Genomic DNA, 22,242 nt, shown 5'->3' on the forward strand with positions numbered 1-22,242 from the left:
GGGGGCTCCAACCTCACTGAACCTGTCCTCCCCTACTCTAAAATAGAGATCCATAATCTACAAACTTATACTGGTCAACCCTCACCTTAGGACTGTGACTATTTCTGAGGCAGTGTCAACTCTACATGAAGAAGCTTTCTGGAGGTGGTTGAGGAAGGATTCAAGCTGAGGTGGAGAGCAAGCATGACTCAACACAGGAGAAGTCATGCCTAGGATACGACATTTTCCGCATCTACTCAGAACCTGAAACAATAATAATCAATAAAATGAGAGCTGTGTCCTCTATTGTTGTAATATACAGACAGCATAGTGAGAAGTTTCTATTTCCCCCCAAAATTGCAGCTAGAATAAGAACCCAAAACAATAATGAAAACCATGTGCTAATGGTTTATTAAGAACTTACACTCAAAATATCTATCAATACCACAAAAACAAAATTCTAAATACTAAAGAAAAAGAGGGAAAAAAATAACTTACCGAAGTCAATAACAAACATACTTATTTCATATGTTGTACACTCTGGTTGCAGACAAAACTCCCCCATTAAGGCAAGGCCTTCAATGATACATAAAGAAGGGCTAAAATAACAAAAACATTGAAAGAAATTAGGAAATATATCTAAAGAGTTTCTTGAAGGAACTGGAAAATTTGCCTTTTGAAAAGGGCACAGACATCGAGAAAAACATGAGATAGTTGAGATGCACAGCTTAATAGTGAAGGAAGAAAAACAGACATCAGCACAGCTCTGCCTTGAGTTGCAAATGGCCAAGTGTTACAAAGGCCTGGTAAGTATTTCGTTGTCTAACTAAAGGTAGGGGCACACAATCAGCCAGATCTTGGATGTACACAGTGCAGCAATATCTACAAAAGAGAGAAAGAAAACAATCTCTGAAGCCTTGACATTTCAGCAGTCAAGGAGGAAAAACTACAAACCTTATCAATTGTCGAACAAGTAGCCATTCGGTGAGCATCAGTAATGACAAGAAGGTTGAGCATGTCCAGTGAAAGCACTCCTGCTTCCAGTCCTTCCTCAAGCACATCCACCGTCATTATCAATACCTGAAGAAAATGGTGCAACATGGTGTCAAACCCCATCACGTACAGTCAACGTACTTAAAAAAATGAATAAATTTGCTAACATCTACATTAAGTAAACTATGAAGCTATCCTTTAATTTCAAGCACTGTAATATCAGCTTACTTCTTTTTAAAAGACCTTGCAGAAACCATTATCCTTACCTGAAAAACTCCCAAGTTACAAATATCCAAGCCACCATTCTTTCACATCAAGCCCAGTAAGTACCCCTAAACATGAATCTAAGAGTTTCTAATTTTAACCATAGAATACATAGGATGACCCTACTACACATAAGGCAAAATTATGTCATCAAAGAAGAGGAGGTAACACATAATAACACTTCCATTGATGATCATAACCTAAGATAAAGAACAACCATGCTCCTATTGGCATCTATCAAAACTACAAGATTAAAATAAAAAAATACCTGAGCCTCTCTGAAGGCTTGACTCCAACGAGCAGGAGGCCAATTCTCAACTTGGTCTAGAGCAGTGTAGGTGGTGACAACAAGGTTGGTGTTTTGCTGTATAGCTTCCCCTGCACGAACAAGGCCTGGTCCTGACCACCCTGTGATTAAAGTTCGTTGCCCCTTGCCTCCTTGTTCTCTGCTGAGGATTTTATGAAAAACTTTTTTTGAAAGAATAATTGACAAAGTCAAATTCTAAACACTTTTAAATGTAAAAAAAACATAAAAAATTTTCTTAACAAAACATGCTCAGTAAAAATCTAAAATGCTACAAAAGTATAAGTTGTTACAAACCGATTACCCTTCCCATGAACAATTTATACACTTCCTTTTTTGTCAACAACAATCCAAGAGAAATCATAAAATACTGTGAACTTAAACTTTAGGACATAAAAGTGATTTTTTGCCATTTATATATAACTGCCTCTCCCATGTTAGAGACAGCATCCACAACACATAAACAACCTCATTTGTAATAATGTACAAAAACCACAGATAAGCACCCACACTACCCAATGGTTAATTTTGACTAATTCATATACTCTGGTTCAGCCTAATGATTGCATGTTGTCTCTCACATACCAAATCAATCTCATTCCTTTTATCCAATGCAAGCCTAACCCTCCTGAATGCTTAGACCCCAATATCCCAAGGCCTCATTCACTCCATCTTTCCATAGCCTTCTAACTCTCCCTTTCCACCTTGCTTCCGACACTTCAGACATAAGTATCCTCTTATTCTTTCTTTGATCATCCTCTCAGTATGCTTGAACCATTTCAGGAAACCCTTGTCAGCCTTCTCACTGAAGCTGCACTTACTACCATAACAAAATGAGAGTGGATGGGAGCGAATGAGGCTAATTCTTCATCTATTCCTACAGCTACCTAATCGATACAGGAAAAAGTGAACTAGTACAGAAAAAGCAAGTAAGTTCTTTTATTCTTGTTCACAGTTTCCTATAACAGTGAGGTAACACCAGGAAGAGATGATAAAATGGCATCATTTTCTCACATCCACTCTCTAACCGTAATGTATACTGCACAGAAACCAGAGATCCCTATCCACAATTAGGCCCCATAGACCTTTCTAGGGTTTACTCTGACCACTTCATATGCCCTAGTTCAGCCCAAAGACAGCATGTATGCCCCTGACCTGTATCCCCCTGTATGCCACATAATCCAATCTGTTCTATCTCATGCATGCCTCACACCCTCCTGCATGTTCAGACCCTAAGCATTCAAAGCACTATTCACTCCATCCTTCCATCTTTTTGAGTCTCCAATTCCTTGTTCCCTTATAACTCATCCTTTCCATATGTCCAATCCACTTAAGCACTCTCTCAACAGCTTTCTCATACATGCTTCTCTTACTACCACACTTTTCTCTTACCAATGATTTCTCATTCGATCTACCTTCTTCACACCATATGTCATCCTCATACATTTCACTTCCAAGACATTCACATTCTTCTATACTTTGTCATCTGGGGCCCATGCTTATAATTCACACATCACCAAATGGAAAACTGTAACATCTTTGTTCTTACAGACAGTGACCCTTCTTTCCATAAATTCCTTAATGTGCCCAGTCAAGGGGAGGATGAGATGGCAAAGGTTATGGGAGCACTGAAAACTGTGTGAAAAGAAATTTCATTATCTGGGAGGGCAAATAAACATATGTTTAAGGGTACAGTAGTCCCAACAATGTTACAAGGATGCAAAGCAGGGGCTATAATAAGGATGTGCAGAGGAAGGTGGTTGTGATGGAAGTGAAATGTTCAAGGACTATATATGGTGTGAGGTGGTTTGATTGAGCAAGTAATAAAAGGATAAGAGAGAGGTCTGGTTATAAACAGTGTGTCTGGAAGAGTGAAACATGGAGTACTGAAATGGTTTGGACATATGGACGGAATGAGCAAGTAAAAGCTGACAAAGAGGACATATGTCAGAAGTGGGAGAAAACAAGAAGAGGGAAGCCAAATTGAAGATGGAAAGATGGAGTTTAAAAGATTTTTAGTGATCAGGGAGGGTGAAAGGTGTGCACCGAATAGAGTGAACTGGGCTGATGTGATGTACAGGAGACAACATGCTGTTAATGGACTAAAGTAGGGCAAGTGAAGGAGCTGGGGCAAACCATAGAAAGGCTGTGGGACCTGGTTGTGGGTAGGGGGCTGTGGTTTCAGTAGCTTACATGTGAAAGCTAGAAAATGGATGTAAGCGAACATGGCTTTTCTTCATCTATTCCTGATGATAATTTGCTAATATGGGAAACAGCGAACAAGTATATAAAAACAAACATCGGCATTATGGGACTTCGCCAGCATAAAGTTACAGAGTTAAAAGACCTTTGGTAATGCTGTATTATTGAGAATCCAATCTCTTAAAAAAAATTTCTCACTCCAAAGGAGTCTGCATATCCCTGCTGCTGGAAGTAGGGCAACCTTAGGCTGTGGAAGCCTCTGGAAAGTGGTCCTGCAAGAAACCAGGTCTTTCTCAGCAAGAGGTCTTAAGGTAATTATAAATAAAAGAAAATACATACTCATCACCTCTTGAAACTAAATGGATCCCTTAAATCACTTTACTTTAAATGTACTTACTCAACAGACCAATATAATTTCCAAAATGATGAATACCTGCGGGTGAGGTGAGCTAACTCTCGGGTTACCATGGTGATGAGGAATGTCCGAGTGGAGCGAGAAGCCAATACAGACAGAGTGTTTCGTCGTAGGCAAGCATCCACCAGCTCCACCTGGTACTCCCGAGGAGTAAATATGGTAGAGTGAACATTTTCTGGTTGTACTCGGTTCATCTGCAATTTTTGATAAAAAACATTAGTAAACTTACTTCCCCAGAATATAGTGATAAAAGTCAAAAGAGAACTAACCCCTCTCCCAAAATTTCCCCAAAATTATCAAAATCTTTATCATTTAAGTTACTTCATTAGACCTCTAAACTCTGTCTTACTTTTTAATCTTTTCTTATTGTAGCCTCATTTCCTTCATTTCTACCATGAATACTCTTATCATTCCATCATTTTTCAGTCTGGTTCAACTGAAAGGCATGAAACGCAGATCTCTCAGGCACTGTGTAGCCTCATTCATTTTTTCCTTTTACCAACTTTACCACTTTAGTAAGGTATCACCATGAGCAAACAAACACTGGCTCTATTTGCATACACCCAGTCTCTGGCTATCGTGTATAATTTACAAAAACAGCTGAGCAGCTGAATGAGTGTGTTAGTGGTTTTGATGCACGAGACCGGGTTATAGTGATGGGTGATTTGAATGCAAAGGTGAGTAATGTGGCAGTTGAGGGAATAATTGGTATACATGGGGTGTTCAGTGTTGTAAATGGAAATGGTGAAGAGCTTGTAGATTTATGTGCTGAAAAAGGACTGATGATTGGGAATACCTGGTTTAAAAAGCGAGATATACATAAGTATACTTATGTAAGTAGGAGAGATGGCCAGAGAGCGTTATTGGATTACGTGTTAATTGACAGGCGTGCGAAAGAGAGACTTTTGGATGTTAATGTGCTGAGAGGTGCAACTGGAGGGATGTCTGATCATTATCTTGTGGAGGCTAAGGTGAAGATTTGTATGGGTTTTTAGAAAAGAAGAGTGTATGTTGGGGTGAAGAGGGTGGTGAGAGTAAGTGAGCTTGGGAAGGAGACTTGTGTGAGGAAGTACCAGGAGAGACTGAGTACAGAATGGAAAAAGGTGAGAACAATGGAAGTAAGGGGAGTGGGGGAGGAATGGGATGTATTTAGGGAATCAGTGATGGATTGCGCAAAAGATGCTTGTGGCATGAGAAGAGTGGGAGGTGGGTTGATTAGAAAGGGTAGTGAGTGGTGGGATGAAGAAGTAAGAGTATTAGTGAAAGAGAAGAGAGAGGCATTTGGACGATTTTTGCAGGGAAAAAATGAAATTGAGTGGGAGATGTATAAAAGAGAGAGACAGGAGGTCAAGAGAAAGGTGCAAGAGGTGAAAAAAAGGGCAAATGAGAGTTGGGGTGAGAATCATTAAATTTTAGGGACAATAAAAAGATGTTCTGGAAGGAGGTAAATAAAGTGCGTAAGACAAGGGAGCAAATGGGAACTTCAGTGAAGGGCGCAAATGGGGAGGTGATAACAAGTAGTGGTGATGTGAGAAGGAGATGGAGTGAGTATTTTGAGGGTTTGTTGAATGTGTTTGATGATAGAGTGGCAGATATAGGGTGTTTTGGTCGAGGTGGTGTGCAAAGTGAGAGGGTTAGGGAAAATGATTTGGTAAACAGAGAAGAGGTAGTAAAAGCTTTGCGGAAGATGAAAGCCGGCAAGGCAGCAGGTTTGGATGGTATTGCAGTGGAATTTATTAAAAAAAGGGGGTGACTGTATTGTTGACTGGTTGGTAAGGTTATTTAATGTATGTATGACTCATGGTGAGGTGCCTGAGGATTGGCGGAATGCGTGCATAGTGCCATTGTACAAAGGCAAAGGGGATAAGAGTGAGTGCTCAAATTACAGAGGTATAAGTTTGTTGAGTATTCCTGGTAAATTATATGGGAGGATATTGATTGAGAGGGTGAAGGCATGTACAGAGCATCAGATTGGGGAAGAGCAGTGTGGTTTCAGAAGTGGTAGAGGATGTGTGGATCAGGTGTTTGCTTTGAAGAATGTATGTGAGAAATACTTAGAAAAGCAAATGGATTTGTATGTAGCATTTATGGATCTGGAGAAGGCATATGATAGAGTTGATAGAGATGCTCTGTGGAAGGTATTAAGAATATATGGTGTGGGAGGCAAGTTGTTAGAAGCAGTGAAAAGTTTTTATCGAGGATGTAAGGCATGTGTACGTGTAGGAAGAGAGGAAAGTGATTGGTTCTCAGTGAATGTAGGTTTGCGGAAGGGGTGTGTGATGTCTCCATGGTTGTTTAATTTGTTTATGGATGGGGTTGTTAGGGAGGTGAATGCAAGAGTTTTGGAAAGAGGGGCAAGTATGAAGTCTGTTGGGGATGAGAGAGCTTGGGAAGTGAGTCAGTTGTTGTTCGCTGATGATACAGTGCTGGTGGCTGATTCATGTGAGAAACTGCAGAAGCTGGTGACTGAGTTTGGTAAAGTGTGTGAAAGAAGAGAGTTAAGAGTAAATGTGAATAAGAGCAAGGTTATTAGGTACAGTAGGGTTGAGGGTCAAGTCAATTGGGAGGTGAGTTTGAATGGAGAAAAACTGGAGGAAGTGAAGTGTTTTAGATATCTGGGAGTGGATCTGGCAGCGGATGGAACCATGGAAGCGGAAGTGGATCATAGGGTGGGGGAGGGGGCAAAAATTCTGGGAGCCTTGAAGAATGTGTGGAAGTCGAGAACATTATCTCGGAAAGCAAAAATGGGTATGTTTGAAGGAATAGTGGTTCCAACAATGCTGTATGGTTGCGAGGCGTGGGCTATGGATAGAGTTGTGCGCAGGAGGATGGATGTGCTGGAAATGAGATGTTTGAGGACAATGTGTGGTGTGAGGTGGTTTGATCGAGTAAGTAACGTAAGGGTAAGAGAGATGTGTGGAAATAAAAAGAGCGTGGTTGAGAGAGCAGAAGAGGGTGTTTTGAAATGGTTCGGGCACATGGAGAGAATGAGTGAGGAAAGATTGACCAAGAGAATATATGTGTCGGAGGTGGAGGGAACGAGGAGAAGAGGGAGACCAAATTGGAGGTGGAAAGATGGAGTGAAAAAGATTTTGTGTGATCGGGGCCTGAACATGCAGGAGGGTGAAAGGAGGGCAAGGAATAGAGTGAATTGGAGCGATGTGGTATACCGGGGTTGACGTGCTGTCAGTGGATTGAATCAAGGCATGTGAAGCGTCTGGGGTAAACCATGGAAAGCTGTGTAGGTATGTATATTTGTGTGTGGACGTATGTATATACATGTGTATGGGGGTGGGTTGGGCCATTTCTTTCGTCTGTTTCCTTGCGCTACCTCGCAAACGCGGGAGACAGCGGCAAAAAAAAAAAAAAAAAAAAAAAAAAAAAGAGACAACCATACAATGCACAGCCTCACAGGATATTCCATGGTTTACCTTAACTGTTTCATATACCTTAGTTCAGCCCATCAATACTACACTCCCACCTCCCTCCATCCCAATATTCCATATTACTACAGTTCTTTCTATGCAATACATACCTCTTACCATAATGAATACTCATGCATAGTTCTTTCTATGCAATGCACACCTCTTACTATAATGAATACTCAAGTACAAGCACCCCAAAACCTACTTCAATCAATTCTTTCACCACCTTAATTGGCCCTTCTCCCTCTTGATCCTCCCACTTTTGACACATAGATCCTCTTCGTTATTCTCATTTCACTCATCCTCTCCTCATTCATGAACAATTTCAGCTTAGCCTGGTCAGCTCTCCCTGTAAGACTGCACCTACTACCATACCTACAATATTGACAAAGGCATTTCTTAAGTGATCAACAAACTTTACACCAAATATCATCCTCATGCACTGCACTTCCATTTCATCCACCCTCTTACTTTAGAGTGTGTCGAAGTGCCCAAGTCTTGCAACCATTCAACAATGTTAAGACTACCATACCTTCACACAAACATTGCCCAAACAATCAATGACTTTTCCATCCAAGCACCCCTTAACACACCAGTCTCTAAATCCTATATCTCATGTCAGCCCCCTATGATTCAACTGCTACAGCCACTCCCAAATACATGAAGCAATTCACTTCCTCCTAGTCCTCCCAACTTAAACTCACTTAAACCAATGTTTCAAGCCTCCCTCCTCTTCCTGTTGGTCTTTAATTCATTACATTTTTTCATATCTACTTTCACCTTCCTTTTTTCATACTCTCCCAAACTCTGTAACCACTGCATCAACTCAAAAGGGGAATCAGATAAGCATATCATTGGTATGCTCCTCAAGACATAGCACTGAAGAAGAGTACATTTACCTTGGTATGCCCTAATGGCTTGCGAATATACTATAATCTTGTCTTAAGAACTTATGTAACTAAAATATTCTGTGTACTGATGACTAATAAATCCACTCCCTTTTTATGGCAAAAAATGAAGAAAGCCTGAATCAACTTCTCTTCGGGCCAGCCATCACAAAAATTCACTAGTACATCATCAGTATACAACACTCTCTTCACATAAGAAATGTCAAATAAGCCCCATCCTCTTCCACACAAAGGACAGTGACTGGCTAAAAAGATGATGGGTGGTAATAAGTCATATTACAGCTCTTTGTGTATCTCATGACCTATGCTATTTTGGGGGATAACAACAGACATATGATTACAAACATCATGCCAGATTATTCAGCTTTCCAAGTCAATAATCAAAGTGACCCAAAATCAACTTAAAGGAAGCATATTTGTAAAATGACCAACAAAGATTGAAATAATCTTAGCTACCCATTCCTGCAAAGGAGTCCCTGGAAAAAGGGAGGGTGTGAGTCAAAGGATAGAGTGAAATGGAGTGATGCCAATGGGCTGAATTAGAGCATATAAAGGGCTCATGGAAAACCACAGGAAGGTACATGAGTCTCGTTGTGGACAGGGGGTCCTGGTTTTGGTGCATTATACATAATAGCTAGGGAGTGGATGTGAGCATATGAGAACACTTCCTCTCTTGCTCTAGGTGCTTGCTCACTAACACAGGAAATAGCAAATACGATTAGTAGTATGACAGAATTTTCACAACAAAAGATGGAAAGCTGATGATGAAAGTGTTAAATGTACATATAATAAGCAGAACAGAATATTGCTGTCGTGAGTGATCACCTGTTAAACAGACAGAAATAAACAAATCAGAAAAAATACAGAAACACTTGAAAAGTTAAACTGAAGGACTGGAGCACATGAACTATCAAAAAGGGCTAAAAGAGCCTGAACTATAAGACTGGAGAGAAAAAAGTATAACATGGTGATATATGCTTGGCATCCAAATGCAGTCATTAAAGATACCAAATCTAAAGCCCCTCAACAAATAAGATAATGGACTTGCAAATAAAGTTATTACTGAAACATACTTAAAAAATCCAACGAAAATACATGAATGTCCAGCCAAGACAACTCAGATTATTTATTACTATTCCAAGAGAAATTAGAAACATACATCAAGTGACAACAGAAACAGTTACAAGATTAGATTAGATTCATAGAAGTCAGTCCTGGATTAAACCCATAGATGAAATAAAGAGCACTACGCAACAAGGAGAAGTGGTGTGCACCATACACTAACCTCGCCTCTCTGGCAAAATTCGTTTTGGTTAGCTACAGCACTCTCAGGAAGGTTCTCATATTCTGTTTCATGTTCCACCATATCAAAAGGAAAAAAAGACAATCTCAATTTGAGCATCAAGAAACACTAAAGTACAAAAATTTCAGCTAAAGATGCTCCAGAAAAAGGATCTACTCTATAAACCCCATTTCAAAAGAACTTTGTCCTAACAAGGGATTAACAAATATCTTTCAATCCCTCTAACAGGCCCATGCCATCCAATACATCATAGCGATCGAGAAATGATACTTGCCAGACATCATGAACCACAGAATTAACCAGCCCATTATGAAAAGGGGAGGGTGACCATCATTCATAAATTGCTCTTAGCATCCTGGCTTTGAGAGAAAACAAAGCTTCTATAATCTAGAATGTCCATTACGACCAAGACCAAGCAGTGAAAGTTATTTGTCTGCCAAAACATCATCCAATGTCAACAGGACTGAACCAGATTAAAATGGAAGCTTGACCAGATGTTCAATCCTATGCTGGCACTCACCCAGGGGCAAAACAACACTGTTGCTCCATACTTCAGAAATACCTTTCCAGTTCCTTCCTATAGTGAAATTTCCCTGTCTGGGACCCATACACAAAATAAAAAATGAGGGAGCAGAGAAAGACAAATGACTCATGCTACCTACATCTCATTCACTTTGGTAATTCCCAATATCAACATGCCCGTATATTCATCACATTAAAACTATTATATTGTACCAACATACTATCCACCTTGATCATTTCCAATATCATCAAATACACGCTTTCTATAAAAACTTTTTGTCATACAAACTAGTAAATACAGGTAAGCAAACAAACAGGCTAATAAACATGCTATATATAAGAAGCACAGCACTTGTTATAATGCAGAGCATAAATCAAAATTCAGTACATACAATATATTCAAGTATCCTAAAACACTAACCAAGGCTCACATATAATACACCATTCTCCTATCAAACTTAGTAATTGATTCAAAAATAAAAAGAAAAGGGATACTGATCCAAAGAATGGAAAGAGCTGTTATGGTAGGAGATTTCCTGTTGGCATGCAAACCTAGAGTTTTATGAGCAATAGAATGGGTGAAAAAGAGTGGGTCAACGACACTATGACTATGGTGGTTTATGAATGGCCAAAGGTGGATCCGAAAGGACAGTGCTGCCAGTTCCAAGAATATGTGGATAACAAAGGGTGGGAAAGGAAAGTATTTCCTCACCAGACACACTGAGGGTAGGTAGGTCCTAATCATAATTTTCCCATACATAATCGAGAGAATCTGTCACACTTAAGGGACAGACTGCAGACATGTCATAGAAGGGTGAAAACAGGGCTGGAAATCCTTCCCTCCCTATATTTCATTTTCTTAAAGCTGTATCTCAATGGGATGAAAGTGAGGAGTGCTCATGCCCCTCTTGGGATGTCCAAATGAACGTAGATGTAAACAGGATGAGAACAAGGGAGATGAGTAGTATGTTTGAGGAAAGAATCCTGAATGTTCTAGCTTTGAATAGAAGTAAGCTGAAAAGGAAGGGGTAAAAATGATTTGGGAACATCTTAAGGGTAAAGTCAGGAGTTAGTGTGAGGATGAGAGCAAAGTAAGGGGGTAGCACTTCAGGTGAAGGATGAGTTCCAGAATGTTCTAAAGTCTTTAAGGAAGTAAACCCCAGACTGATATGCATGAAAATGAAAGTGGATTTTGAGAGAGGGGTGATTAATAGTGCTCATGCACCTGGAAATGCAGAATGGAGCAGCTGGTGGGATGCTTGTTCATTACTTGGTGGAGGAAAGAGTGAGCCTTTGTAGAGACTTTGGGAAAAGAGGAAATGATACTGGTGAGAACAATGTAGTGAAAGCAAGTAAACTTGGGGAAGAGGTGTATTTGACGAGAAACCAGGAGGGATTGAGTAGAATGACAAAAGGTAAGAACAAATGAAGCTAAGGAAGTATCTAAGGAGGTATCTAAGTAAGCAGTACTTATATGTGTGAGAGATGTGTGGCATGCAGAAGGCGAGATAAGAATTTAATTCTAGTAAATGCATGATGAGTTGTATGCTTTCTTAATTATTCCTCATAACTAATCAAAAACTAAAAAAGAATACAACCTTCTTTATCTGGGGATCTCCCATTAGTTAAGCATTTTTCATCATAACACTTCTTTTTTATTTCAGTTATGAAATTGCTAGTAACAGTGAGTAGCACAGAAAAATAGGAAAAGTAAAAAGAAAGAAAGTAAAACTGAGGCTCTAAATTGCTTGCCTGATACCTCAAAACCAGAGTAAATCCCTTTGATTAAACTCATGGAGAGGTAAGGCTCTATAAATGTGGCACAATAACCTGTGGTATGACACTGCCATCCACTGAAATTAAATGACTGCTTACTTTCATATCTCTAGTATCCTTCTTGATAGGAAACTGACAATCACTTTACTAATGTCAAGAACATATAAATGTGGGTAAAGATCCAATCTATTAGTATCATATATTTCATTAATTCAATGTCGTTTTGTGTCAACAAAGTATGCAGGAAGAAGTAAAATAAAGAATCAAGTAAACCATATTCATTCTGACAAGATTTAGAATTTAACTGAATTAATTATTATCTACAATGAATGAAAACAGTATTCAGATTTAACTTTCACAATAACTTTTCCTGTACACGAAAGAGCAATCAACAACCCCTACTTCATGCCCTATGTGATGGCACAAACAATATATATCCAGATGTTTGTCCATCATTTCTTTCAAAAAAAACATTCATTCTCATTACCTTGCGTTTCCGTCTCATTTTCTGTGTAAGACCACTACAGACTGCAACAAACTGCAATTACACTTTAAATATATGTGATGATATACACTAAGGGAATATCAGGGGACAAACAATATTACACAGGACCACCTCAACACGTCTGCTCCCACTGTGTTATCAAAGACACACTGGCATGAGCAGCATCATGTAACATCCACCTGTTGGGTGTTTCAGTTCTGCTACTCCAAAGAAACCCAACTCTTCTCAAAAGTGGAAACCTTAGCACAACACACTGACAACTGACATATTTGAAATTTTAAAAGAATTCTTATGCAGTAAGTAATATCGATAAAATGGATAGTTTCATTAACTGAGAGACAGTATAAAAGCAACTGGCAATGCATACTTAATCCTAATGAAATAAGATACCTTGTCTCTTTTTTCTTATCTATAGTGGATATCTTACCAAATTATTGCTATTAAAAGAGAACAGTATGTCTCACTTCATGCTATAAACAGCAAATAACTATCTACAGCTAACTTAAGGACATAAACATAAATGCAACACTAATACGGTAGGCAGCAACCTTGAAATATGATCCTCAAGATTCCACACACCAGGTAGGCTTGTGGCTAACCTCGGACGGGCACATTCTTGGGAATATCCACTAAACTTATTCCTTCCTTCTTACAATGATACGTATGGAAATAAGAAAATTACCATCCACGATGGCAGACACTTTCTTCCATCTTATATAACCTTTCTTGCATCCTATGGAGATAGAACATACAAAATTCCTAATTAAAACACATACTTGTACTAAACTTTAATGAAAATATTAAAAATAATGAAATATGTTACACAATATATATCCTGAATATTCAGTACCATTTATTCAAATCCCTAAACAGTAAATGGGTGAGAAATTTCCTGTCTCCTGAGATCCCAATATAGAATCTAAGGTCCCATCTAAAAGTTTGAAATCAGATAACATTTTTTATCATTATATAGAAGACTCACCTTTACCCATAACACAACATTAGCTACTTCATGTCATGCAAAATCCAAAAGGCTTATACTTCATGTCATGCAAAATCCAAAAAGCTTATAAAGAGCCGAAAAAAAAAAGGTTCACCATCGTAAAGCATTCATATCTTTTCTACAAGTTACCAAATAATTTTACTCATTCAATATACCCAATCCAATAAATATATCATTGCTTGTAACTTCACACCAAAAAAAGATGTAAAACCAACAAAATTCCCACCCACACCACTAAAATGTTTCAAGTGGTATCAACTGTTCTTTACAAAATCTGAAATTTTGTTATATACTGTTTAATCACACTTCCATTTTCCTACCAATCCCATTTTACATTATGAAACTTCTGCCTACAGAGGGACACAGTAAAAAATTTAATACACTTTCATAAGGCGTATTATTCTTGATTTCATGGAGACATTTCATCTCAACTTTGTGGCAATTCATCATAACCATAATGTGTTTTCAGTCTAAACCAAATACAGATGTCCCATAATTAATAATTTGGGTGAATAAGTTTCCCAAGGTATTTAATTGTTATATGTGGCATCAACTGTAATTAATCAAACTTACATACTACAGTTAGAAAATCTTCCCTCCATTTGCCTGCCATTCCCACTTACCATAATGAACCTTCAGCTCAACAGGGAAGGGGTAAGATCAGTGAAGAGAATACATCTTGTTATTTTTTTCTATACCTTCATGGCTGACTACTCTGAAATGAAAAACAAATAAAGATATATAAATGCAACGATCACCTATGCAAAAACTCCTAACACATGCCTACAAATACAGAAAGGTGGATATGAAAATCTTCATATTTCACTAAAGTCAAAAATTAAAGAAAGCTGGATTCAACAAATATTCATATATTTCTACATACAATGAACTTCATTTTTCAGCACATGATCAATGCATCCACAGATACATTTTCAGTAAATAAGTGTTATGATACAGACTTACTCTCATCATCTGAAGAGATGAGAATTAAATTGCATCCACTTAGGTACTGTGGATAACATAATGAGGTTATTGTGACCACAAGACCCGGCCGCTAGATTGCAACTCTTCTGTGAGCTTTTCTGACTGACACTAGCAAGCCTGCAATTGCTCCAACCCATTACATCAATTATAAACAGCAGAAATCTGGAATAATACTGTAAAAGTGGTCCATTTCTTGTACTTCTATTTCCAAGGATTTTTTTTTTTAATCACAATAATAACCATAAAAAAACTACAAGTGATTACATAACATCTATAAGGTTGTTTTGTTCATTATCTTCTACACACTACAAATTTTATGAATATACATTTTTGGCATCTGCCACAGAAATAAAGCTATCACTTACAGTTTGCTAGTCCTGATTACTATTCCAAGGATAGGCCTCAAATGACGATACAGTCAGTCAATTACTATGGCCAATCATCTTTCATTTCATATGACTATTGCTTTTACTGGAACCATAAACCAATACAACCTCTAGTTCAGTCAGGCTTAGTCCTAAGCTACTGACCATCTAGTGTGTTCCCAATTGATCAAGAAATGTGTAAACATAAAAGGAAAAGATTTATGTATATATATGTGCATATGAATGGTTGGGCCTGGCACCAACTTGCTGACACAGGAAACAGCGATTATGTATGATAAATATAAAAAATAAGGAAAAGATATGCATGAGATGCAGGGTTCAACCCTCCCTGGATATCACCTCAGATCTCCATCCCTAATGACCTTACTAATGTCATCCTATACTACTGTTTCATGTTAGGTGCTACATGATTTACAAACTTGAAATGAACATACATATCATATGAGGTTGTTCAATCATCCCCATCATGGGGGAAAAGGGGCATTAAATCCCCATGACCTGCCTAATGTTATGCTATATAACAGAGTCAAGTTAGGTGCTCAGTGATAGAGAAATGGTACAACATACAAGGAACACGTATATTTGTTGGGGTTCAGCCCCTGAGGCTGTCTCCCATTTTTCCCTTCCACAACCTTCCTCGTTATCCAACATCACTGTGTCAAGTCTGGCAATGACTAGTCAAGAAATATGGAAAATGTTAGGGAGGGAATGCGAAAACTCTCCCCTTCTAAGTATGAGAGATAGATGGGGGTCCAAAACTCCAACCCCTCCCAACCATCCTTGCATCCTCCTGTATCACTGTGTCAAGTGTGGTGCTGATTGATCAAGAAATGTGGAAAGCTATTAGGTACAGATACAAACAACTCTTATGTATACCAATAACTATTATTGGAACAATTCACAAAAGCCACATGCAAGCTTGTGACACTTGACAGTGTGATTTTTCAAGTGACATCTAAGCAGCTGTTTTCTTGCTCCGTAACTATCTTCTTTTTTATTTCCCAACTTTTTCTACATAGATACTGGAAAAAATTACCACTGAAGTTAAAAACTTAAGTATGGTACATATGGACAGATAATAAGGTTTCAACACTATAAACCATTACCCCAAGCCTATCTCAGCAAAAATAATAAACTCAATTATCATCAACTATCAACAGAAAATTACAAGTTTGTAAGTACAAACTGAAACTTGTTTTGGATGCACAGTGAATATGTTTTCTTGTGCTCAAGTTATACATCATTTAGAGAATATAATAAAAGTTGCAAAGCATCATTCACAGCATTGATATTTAATAAGATACCAAATACGGCACTGGTAAAGAAGAAATGAGAAAAAAATATGAGTAAATTGGTGGAAAAGTACATGAATCAAAAAAAAAAATTAACAGAATCTATGAAAACCTCACCAAACCTCCCTACAGGTTGAGACTGATAACATTTAATTAAAGTACAACTTTCACGCCTATGACTGAGCATTGTGCAAACAGCTACCAAATACCTAAAAACACTTAATGACCAAGCAGCCAGTTGTGCCACCATCAAATCCCAACAACATGTGATCCCAGAACACATCATATCAAAGCATCTATATTTCACTTACAAATCTCAGCTACATGGAGTGGTAAGGTGAAATTTTCAGAGTTCATCATAATTTCTAAAGGAACTTTACCTGCTTTACCATTAATCAACCCCACATTTTCCCTGATGTTCATAACCATAAATACTATCATGTTACCTAACACCAAACAATAAAATGCATTACTCCAAGTCATGTTTCGTAACTCCTGTATTCTCCAGAGCAAATATCCACTGCTATTTTTGATGGATGGCTACAATGGGTGCCAATCCACTCAATAAATCCTGTAATAAGGTGGTACAGAACAAGTAATAATATCGACAAAGACGATCTAATTCACATCAGAAATTTTGTTACATTTCACAGTTTTCACGGAAGCAAGATTTAAGTAACACATCTCTTGTAAGTGTACTGAATCAACTGTTTGAATGATATTCACGTAATTCCCCTAATCATAACTACAAACCGTGAAATTTTGCAAATTTTCATCCCCAAACAAACGTCAAGTGCAAAATTAGGTCTGCAAGTGTTCAGAAAATCCATGTTCGAGGTACATTATAAACGTCTACAAATGACCATACAACTTATTGTTTAGTCAAGGACCACAAGGAATCCTACAGAACCTTTACAGCATGTAACCTATGCAATAAACCTAAGCAAATGAGCCAGATGGACAGATGTCCAGGGTCACTGACACAACTGACCAACCGCATCATAAATCCTTCAGTTCGAGCTGTTTTCCCCTCTTAACATATTCACTACAGTATCTTGCTTCACTCCCATACTAATGTGAGTCTACCTAGGAATCTACAAGAAGAAGAATGCAAGGAATCTTACCTATTAAACGTAAATACTCAGAACGAAGTTTTGGGCCACCCAGCATATCCACCTTAGTCTTACATCCAGGTCACATTGTGTCCAATGGCTCGTTAACCGTATTTTACCATTCTCTCCTTTCTTACACCAATTAGAACAGTCTAGAATTCTCATATAATTTGATTTATATGAAGTAAACTCCTCTAAAGGACGGTACAAACTTAAATGAAAAACAAAGGTTTCTACTGCATAATCTTCGTTTAGGCATCATGGCTCTCGGAGGTAAGGTTACATTTGGGAAATGTGTTGCAGCGGATTATTTGAATTACAGGTATTTTCATCGACGATAGGTGAGTGCTTATTTTCATAACTGATCTGTAGTATTTTAGATAATAGGCAGAACCATAATTCAAGAAAGTTAAAAAGATACATGGTTAAGAGAGATAAATGGCTGCTTATAGCCATTCATTGACCGTCAGATATTCAAATTTTGGAAATGTTCAGTAAAGAATAAATTAGCAGATTTCAACTTGTTTAAGATTATAATGGAGGATTTGATTTCTCTTCCAAAACCTACATGTATTCATAATTTGAATATAAACCTTAATGGCACCACAGCATTATACAACATAGTTTTTTTGTACATGGCGGTTACTTTGCCAACTTTTCAGCGTACTGGCCTGAGTCTCAGTGGAGCCTAGGGCTAGTAGGCTTCACTAGATTCATCCATTGAGCTGAGTATTCCTCACCGATGGGTCTTAACGTTATTTTGCTAACTCCTTGGCATCATTAGGTTAAAGGATATTTCACCGATAATCCCGTATGTACCAGGAGCCGATATTTCCTGATACTTTCATTGATCTCTCTTAACCAAAGCAAACTTCATGCAACATTTGCTGAAAAGGTAACAGTATTGATTCATTTGATTGGCATTCCATTCCCTGACAAAATCGAGCCAGCCACCGTCAGTTTTAGATTTGGTTACTGGCTATAGAACTGTGAAGGCTACTTGTCCCGCGTATATGGGGGGGGGGGGTGGAGCACCCTTAAGAAGAAATAGAAATGCGTTACGAATTTTGAGATATGTAAGAAAATCATATAAACCCACAAAAAGTGCAGCTGGTTTATGATAAAAACCGAGTGATTGCCTGTTTTTACACTGAAGAGAAACACTGATTACTGTTCCTGATCTTATTGATCTTATATGAATAAAAGAAATATTTTGACACACGATTCTCATTTGCATGAACAACTAGATCCCCTAATCAGGCCCATCACATATATATATATATATATATATATATATATATATATATATATATATATACATATATATATATATATACGAACAAAGTGCATATGAACGCGAACCTTCACAGAACATACTAACTTCCCACAGCCAAGATCGAACCCGGGACCCCTGTGCAACAAGCGGAGGCGGTACCGCTAGGCTGTGATAGCCCTTAATAAAGTATGACTATTCGAATAGTATGTACTCGAATACCCTTCGTCTCACGTTGGTGAGCAACGGGGTCTACACCGGTCACTTCCCAACAGGCTCATACAGCCAGCAGATAGCATTTTACCGAACCTTAGTGTACATATATATAAATATATATATATATATATATATATATATATATATATATATATATATATATATATATATATATATATATATATATATATATATAATTTTAATGAGTCCACGGGGAAATGAAACACGATAAGTTCCCAAGTGCACTTTCGTGTAATAATCATATCATCAAGGGAGAGACGTAACTAGGACGCAGAGGAGGCCAAGTGAGGATTTTCCCTCAGCCTCAGTCCTCTGTTCTTAACATTACCTCGCTAACGCGGGAAATGGCATATATATATATATATATATATATATATATATATATATATATATATATATATATATATATATATATATATATTTTTTTTTTTTTTTTTAATTTTCCAAAAGCAGGAACAGAGAAGAGGGCCAGATGAGGATATTCCCTCAAAGGCACAGTCCTCTGTTCTTAACGCTACCTCGCTATCGCGGGAAATGGCGAATAGTATGAAAAAAAAAAAAAATATATATATATATATATATATATATATATATATATATATATATATATATAATAAGAAAATAAAGTGTTACACACACACACACACACACACACACACACATATATATATATATATATATATATATATATATATATATATATATATATATATATATATATATATACGCACATATACATACATATACATGAACATTATTCATACTTTCCTTCTTCCGTTCTGTCCCTACCCCGCCCGACAGGAACTGCATTGCTACACCTCCCCCCACCCCTCCCACTAAACCACAACCCCTCCCACCAAGCCCCCACCCCCGCTTCAACGGGTAGCGCCTGGAAAACAGACAAAAAGGCCACATTCGTTCATACTCAGCCTCTAGCTCTTGTGTCATGCACCGAAATCACAGCTCCCTATCCACATCTAGGCCATACAGACCTTTTCATGGTTTACCCTAAACGCTTCACATGAAAGCTGGCAAGGCGGCGGGTTTGGATGGTATTGCAGCGGAATTTATTAGAATAATAGGGTGACTGTTGTTGACTGGTTGGTGAGGATATTCAGTGTATGTATGGCTCATGGTGAAGTACCTGAGGACTGGCGGAATGCATGCATAGTGCCATAGTACAAAGGCAAAGGGGATAAAGATGAGTGTTCAAATTACAGAGGTATAAATAAGTCTGTTGAGTATTCCTGGGAAATTATATGGGAGGGTATTGATTGAGAGGGTGAAGGCATATACAGAGCATCAGATTGGGGAAGAGCAGTGTGGTTTCAGAAGTGGTAGAGGATGTGTTTGCTTTGAAGAATGAATGTGAGAAATACTTAGAAAAACAAATGGATACAAATGTAACATTTATGGATCTGGAGAAGGCATATGACAGAGTTGATAGAGATTCTCTGTGGAGGATATTAAGAATAAATGGTGTGGGAGGCAAGTTGCAAGAAGCAGTGAAAAGTTTTTATCGAGGATGTAAGGCATGTTTACGAATAGGAAGAGAGGAAAGTGATTGGTTCTCAGTAAAAGTCGGTTTGCGGCATGGGTGCGTGATGTCTCCATGGTTGTTTAATTTGTTTTGGATGGGGTTGTTAGGGAGGTGGATGCAAGAGTTTTGGAGACAGGGGCAAGAATACAGTCTGTTGTGAATGAGAGGGCTCGGGAAGTGAGTCATTTGTTGTTCGCTTATGATACAGCGCTGGTGGCTGATTTGGGTGAGAAACTGCAGAAGCTGGAGACAGTTTGGTTAAGTGTGTGAAAGAAGAAAGCTGAGAGTAAATGTGAATAAGAGCAAGGTTGATAGGTACAGTAGGGTTGTGGGACAAATCGGTTGGGAGGTAAGTTTGAATGGAGAAAAACTGGAGGAAGTGGAGTGCTTTAGATATATGGGACTGGATTTGACAGCGGATGGAACCATGGAAGCGAAAGTGAGTCACAGTGTGGGGGAGGGGGCGAAGGTTCTGGGAGCGTTGAAGAATGTGTGGAAGGCAAGAACAATATCTTGGAAAGCAAAAATGGGTATGTTTGAAGGATTAGTGGTTCCAACAATGTTATATGGTTGCGAGGAGAGGGCTATAGATAGGGTTGTGCGGAGGAGAGTGGATGTGTTGGAAATGAGATGTTTGAGGACAATATGTGGTGTGAGGTGGTTTGATCGAGTAAGTAATGAAAGGGTAAGAGAGATGTGTGATAATAAAGGGTGTGGTTGAGAGAGCAGAAGAGGGTGTATTGAAATGGTTTGGTCTCATGGAGAGATTGAGTGAGGAAAGATTGAGAAAGAGGATATATGTGTCAGTGGTGGAACGAGAAGTGGGAGACCGAATTGGATGTGGAAGGATGGAGTGAAAAAGATTTTGAGCGATCGGGGCCTGAACACACAGAAGGGTGAATTGCGTGCAAGGAAGTAAATTGGAACGATGTGGTATACCGGCGTCGACGTGCTGTCAATGGATTGAACCAGGGCATGTGAAACGTCTGGGGTAAATCATTATAAAGTTTTGTAGGGCCTAGATGTGGAAAGGGAGCTGTGGTTTCGGTGCATTACACATGACAGCTAGAGACTGAGTGTGAACGATTGTGGCCTTAGTTGTCTTTTCCTAGCGCTACCTTGCTCGCGCGGGGGGGGGGGGGTTCATTTCATGTGTGGCGGGGTGGCGAAGAAACGGATGAAGGCAAGTATGAATATGTACGTGTATACATGTGTATGTCTGTGTATGTATACGTTGAAATGTATAGGTATGTACATGTCAGTGTGTGGACGTGTATGTATATACATGTGTATGCGGGTGAGTTGGGCTATTCTTTCGTCTGTTTCCTTGCACTAACTCGCTAACGCCGGAGAACGACAAAGTATAATGAAATATATATATATATATATATATATATATATATATATATATATATATATATATATATATATATATATATATATATTTGTGTGTAAAACAATATAATGTGAAAGTTTGTACAGAAAATACCAGCCTTAACCGATCTCTCCCCGGGCCGGCCTGGGTCGCTCCGGCTGGCCAGATTACTACAGGCTTGTAATGGAGGGGGTAAGGTTAGGTTAGGCAATCGTTTGATCAATCTGATTTTTTTTTACGTCATTTTATTTGTGAATGAGAGTTATTCTTCACTTACTAATTAGATTTTGAGTAAATATTATATTTCACCGATATTCGGAGTATATAATATTCCTATCTTTAAACACTATATCACGGACAATTTTAAACATATAATGAAAAATTATAATGAGTAAAGTTACATTTTGCATCAAAACTCGATATATTCTGAAGATAATTGGCCTT

General features: G+C 38.3%; 1 protein-coding gene across 2 annotated transcripts in view; it reads right to left on the bottom strand.

The window, feature by feature from the left end:
* The window catches only part of Dcr-1 (Endoribonuclease Dcr-1), an 80,050-nt gene extending 62,598 nt beyond the window's left edge, over positions 1–17,452 (bottom strand). Inside the window, exons 1-7 of one of the 2 annotated variants that reach the window (XM_071658561.1) lie at positions 17,386–17,447; positions 14,223–14,314; positions 13,145–13,329; positions 4,176–4,351; positions 1,505–1,685; positions 934–1,059; positions 86–243 (exon numbers count right to left, since the gene is read on the bottom strand). In XM_071658561.1, coding sequence (XP_071514662.1) covers positions 86–243; positions 934–1,059; positions 1,505–1,685; positions 4,176–4,351 — 641 coding nt within the window. In that variant the 5' untranslated portion in view covers positions 13,145–13,329; positions 14,223–14,314; positions 17,386–17,447. Of the gene's footprint in view, positions 1–85; positions 244–933; positions 1,060–1,504; positions 1,686–4,175; positions 4,352–13,144; positions 13,330–14,222; positions 14,315–17,385 lie in introns of both variants that reach the window. The other variant, XM_071658560.1, reaches the window with a different exon arrangement.
* Positions 17,453–22,242: the final 4,790 nt, after the last annotated feature.

Source organism: Panulirus ornatus, chromosome 66, assembly GCF_036320965.1.
Source record: "Panulirus ornatus isolate Po-2019 chromosome 66, ASM3632096v1, whole genome shotgun sequence".
NCBI classification, from domain to species: Eukaryota; Metazoa; Arthropoda; class Malacostraca; order Decapoda; family Palinuridae; genus Panulirus; species Panulirus ornatus.